Genomic DNA, 4781 nt, shown 5'->3' on the forward strand with positions numbered 1-4781 from the left:
CTATACTAGATGTATTGTTTATAAATCAATTATAGCGCCACACTTCGAGTATTGTGCAACGTTGTTAATAGATATGAGTAAGACTCAGCTAACAAAACTGCAAGTAGCGCAAAACCGCGCCATAAGAGTGATATTGCAATGTGTTAGATATACCATTGTCGAAAAAAATGTTGCAAGCGCTGTAGTTTATATCAGTCAGGCGTAGATTGTATTACAATGTGTATCTTTATTTTTAAAATATTAAACGGTATAATGCCGGAGCATCTAGGAAATAAATTAGTTGTAGTAGGAGATGTAAGCGAGAGGCGAACGAGAATCGGAAAATATTAGAATAGATTTTAGAAAAACAAGAAGCGCACAAAAAAGCTTGTTCTATGAAGGTGTGAAAATGTATAATGCCATACCGATAGAATTGAAGCAATGCAATAGACTTGTATTATAGTATTTAAGCATATGTTAAAGAAATACATAATGACTATGTTACCTATACTTTAGGATACTTTTAAGACAATTTGTTATATATTATGTATGCAAATAGCTGAAAAAACTAATAAATATCATTCATTCATTCATTCTCTCTCTCTCTCTCTCTCTCTCTCTCTCTCTCTCTCTCTCTCTCTCCACTTCCCTCATCCAGCTCTCGCCCTCTTCCAGTATCCTGTCGTACACCTTCTGCCACCTTCCTTCATCTCCTTCCTTCCATCTTCTGCATTTCTTTTACATGTGTTCGCACATTTTTTCTCTTCATAACAGTCCATAACAGTTCATAACAGTCTACATAACCTGTGTGAAGGTTACCATCAATGTGGTGGTCTAACCTTTTCTCCTCTTCCTTCCAGTATCTATTTTTCCTCATTTCGTTGCTCAATCTGAACCTGCTATCCTCTGCCATTTGCTCTCTCCCCATCCTTTATTCAATTACTCCGGCACCTCCTCTCCTTTTGTTCTACCATATCTAGTATTACTTATCCTCTCCCACTTCTCTATTCTTTGTCTTTCTTTATCACTCGCTTCTAGCTGTTGTTATTTTACCTTCTTCCCCGTGTATCATTTCTTCCCTTAGTTCCATCTCTCTATCCTCGAAAAACTGTTTCCTTTCTTTTTTCCATCCCGTGAGCTCCTTGCCATTCTCTGTGCTCTCCCTCATTTCTCTCATACATGCTTGTGCCAATACACTTCCCCTATTCTCGGCTAGTTTCTCCTTGAATCCCCAAGCCGTTCTCCACATCCTACTACATATCTTTTCTCTTTTCATTTCTTTTCTCACCATATACCCCGGAATCTTTCCCTCCACTCCCAATACTCATCTTAGATACTGTTCTTGTAATCTCTATACACTCTTTTTCTTTCCAACCTCACACTTCCACCTCGTAGTTTGCCACTGCCTACACCAATCTATCAAAGAGCCATATTCTTCTTTTCTAGTTCTTTCCAAATCTTCTTTTCCCTATACCCCATACCTGACCTATCACCGTCGCTGCTCTTGCCACTCTGTCCCTTACTTGCGTCTCCTATCCCCGATTCCTCTGCACAATATACTCAAGGTATACTTGAATTGCTTCACCTCCTTTATCCTTTTACCCTTCCATCTCTAGCTGACGTTACTCCACCTTTCCCCTCTCCTTCTGAATCTCATTATTTTGATCTTGTCTGTGTTCAGTACTAGCCCTTTCCTCTCGACCTTTTTATTACACTTCTTTCCAATACACTTTTCATCCCCTCCTCTTCCTCTACTAATAGCACCATGTCGTCTGCATACGCCAAAGAGTATATGCGTTTCCCTTCTAGATTTACTCCTCCCCACTTGACCCTCTCCATCTCCTCTTCCAGATCTGCTATGAGCAGATTAAATAGAGTAGAGCTCATTGGGCATCCCTGTCTCAAGTCTCTCGCTGTCCAGCATTCCTCCCTCATTTCCTCACCCACCTTCACTTTGCTTTTTGTTTCCTGCATTAGCTCCTCTATTCTCTCTATTAATTCTATCCTTATTCTCCTTTCTCTCATCGATTGTATTAATACCTCCCTATTTACCGAGTCGAACGCTGCTTTTAAATCTATGAAAGCTGCCACCAGCTTTCTTTCTTTTTTTCTATTGGTCTGTTTATTATGTATATATTATATGTATATATTATCCCGTAACGTTCCCATCCACTTTCTAAAACCTGTTTGGTTCGGTGGAATTAGCCCTTTTTCTTCTATGTCATCCCTCATCCTCTCCGCCGTATACACTCTATATGTATAGACATCCGTTTCCGGTAGGTTAGAAGTAGACAAGCAAACCTGATTGTGAGAGAGAGAGCGAAATGCAGTGAAATGTGTGGAGTGAGTGGGTGTGAGAGAGTACGAGGAAAGGGAGGAGTGAGCGTAGTTGTGGTGAGTCAAATTATCCAATGGGTTAGATGTCAAAACGGGCATAGGGAGGGAGCAAGGGAATTGAGATTAGGAAAAAAAAAGAGGAAAAAGATGGAAGAAGAAAAGGGAGAGAGAGTGTCGCACCCACGAAGTAAGAGTAGAGGAGACTCAACTTGATAGTGCGCGAGCTGAAAAAGTAGGACCGGTTTGTGCGCCGAATTGAGAGGGAGTCCGCTGAAAAGAATAACTTTAGTTATTTGGACGCCAATTGCAATATTAATCTTATCTTACTTTATCCATTGCTGGCGTCTCTCGTTTTATATCTTCGTGTGTGTGAATACATACAACGAGATTGCAAAGATGTCATGTTGGATTCGTGGGTGTACGAACGTGGGAAAAAGGAAGAAAAAAAAATGCTTTGGAAGAGAAATAGGTTTTTTAAATCTCACACAGTAAGTACTGCAGTATTTTTTTAATTGTAGAGATACGTACTGTCAATGTATGTAATGCCGTTGTATTTTCCTTTCGCAGTGCATCCACGAATCTAACATGACATTACTGCAATCTCGTTGTACGTATTTACACGCACGAAGATATAAAACACCGGGAGCCACCAGACAAAAATTTATATAAAGCGTACAAACCTGACAAACAATAGGTAAAGTAAGATAAAGTTAATATTGCAAATGGCGTCCAAATAACTAAAGTTATTTCGATCTGCGGATTCCCTCTCAATTCGGCACACAAAACTGGCACACTTTTCTTAGCGGAGTTGAGTCTTCTCCTCTCTTACTTCTTGGTCGCGCCGTAGAGGGACTCATGGGACTCAAGAAAGGAAATAAGGGAAGTTACAGTAGTACTGAAGGAGGCAATGAAAGAGAAAATAGATAGAATTAAGGATATTTTAAAAATAAAAAGAGAGGAGAAAAAGAAAAAAAAGAATTGAAGAATAGAATAGAAAGATTAGAAAAGAATTTCAAGGGAATGAAGGTGAGGTGAGAAGAAGGTGATAGAGAAGAAAAAAGGGAAAGTGAAAAGGAAAAGGAGAGAAGAATAGAAAATAAGGAAGAAGGATGTGGAAGGAGAGATTGAGAAGACTAGAAAGAAGAAGTTAAAGGAGGGAGAGAGAAGAGAGGAAAAAGAATATCTTAATAAAAGACATAAGAGGAGATGGAGGAGGCTTAGGAAAAAATATTGAGGAGATATGGAAGAAAATAGGAGTAGAGGCTAAGGTAGAAAGTGTGAGAAAGATAAAGACGGGGAAGAAAAGGGAGATATGGTAATAATGGGAGTGGGAAGCGAGGATAAAACGAGAAAGGTCATGAGTAACAAATGGAGACTGGAAAAAGAGATATGGAGGAGGACCTAACATGGAAGGAAAGAAAAATGAAATGGCAGCTGAGACAGATAGCAGCAAAAGAGAAGGGGAAAGGAATAAAATTATTCTAGGACAAAGTAAGATAAGAATTGCAGGAATATGTTGGAGTTAGGACGAGGATAGGGAGGAACTGAATGGAAGAGGCAAAGGATAGAAGGAAATGGAACAAGTAAACAGAAGAGAAGAAGGAAAAATGGAGACAGATAAAAAGAGTACGGAACATAGTCAGGGGTAAGGGGACAGGATGGGCATTTAAGAGGAAAGCAAATTTAGAGATAGTTTTTCTAAAATGTAGCAGGACTTAAAAATAGGAATAAAGATAGGGATTTTTGGAGAAGAGTAGAAGATTGGGATGTAGTGATTATGATCGAAACCTGGTTGGAAGAGAAAAAATGGAAAAAAGTAAAGGACGTATTACCGGTGAGTTATGTATGGAAAGCACAGATGGCGAAAAGGAAAAACAGGACAGGCATTAGGGGATATGCTACTGGGAATAAGATGAGATAATAACGCAAGAAGAAGTTAGCAGACAGAAAATGGAAGGGATTGTGTCGGGGAGAATAAAGTATGATAAGAATATATTAAGGATAGTGGGGATTTACATGAACGGTGACATGGAAGGAAAGTTAGAAGAGTTGAAAGAATGGATGGAGGAAGACGAGTAGGGTAGGATAGACGGACACCTTGGATAATGCTAATGTCGACGGTACTGTAACTTACAAGCTTCATAACTTAAAAAGTATTTATTGAAAAATAATTTTATTATAGCGTTTTGGAAAGTTCTCGAGGTGTGCTACAAGAATATGTAATGAAATATGGGGGGTTCCATTTAAGAAATTTAAAGTGACTTTGTCCTAACCTTGACGACGCCAATTAGGGTCAAACCAATGTTATTATTTTATGTCCCCCTCGAAGTCCCAAAACTTTTGTCTGAAAATTTTTTTTCTAAAATGCACTGTTCAAGAGATATTTAAGGTGATCGATTAAAATGGGATACCCTATACAAACAATATACACATCACTTAGATTAAATAAGATAATTTTTATTTAA

The 4781-nt window shown here is 38.7% G+C and overlaps 1 protein-coding gene across 1 annotated transcript in view; it reads left to right on the top strand.

Annotated features, from left to right (window-relative positions):
* Positions 1-205, top strand: part of LOC105458871 — a gene marked incomplete at its 5' end in the record, with an annotated part of 8103 nt that extends 7898 nt beyond the window's left edge. The window contains one exon of the mRNA XM_011704453.1: positions 36-205. Coding sequence (XP_011702755.1) covers positions 36-205 — 170 coding nt within the window. The remainder of the gene's footprint in view (positions 1-35) is intronic.
* Between the last annotated feature and the right edge of the window lie 4576 nt (positions 206-4781).

Source organism: Wasmannia auropunctata, unplaced genomic scaffold (assembly GCF_000956235.1).
Source record: "Wasmannia auropunctata unplaced genomic scaffold, wasmannia.A_1.0 LD334265.1, whole genome shotgun sequence".
NCBI lineage: Eukaryota > Metazoa > Arthropoda > Insecta > Hymenoptera > Formicidae > Wasmannia > Wasmannia auropunctata.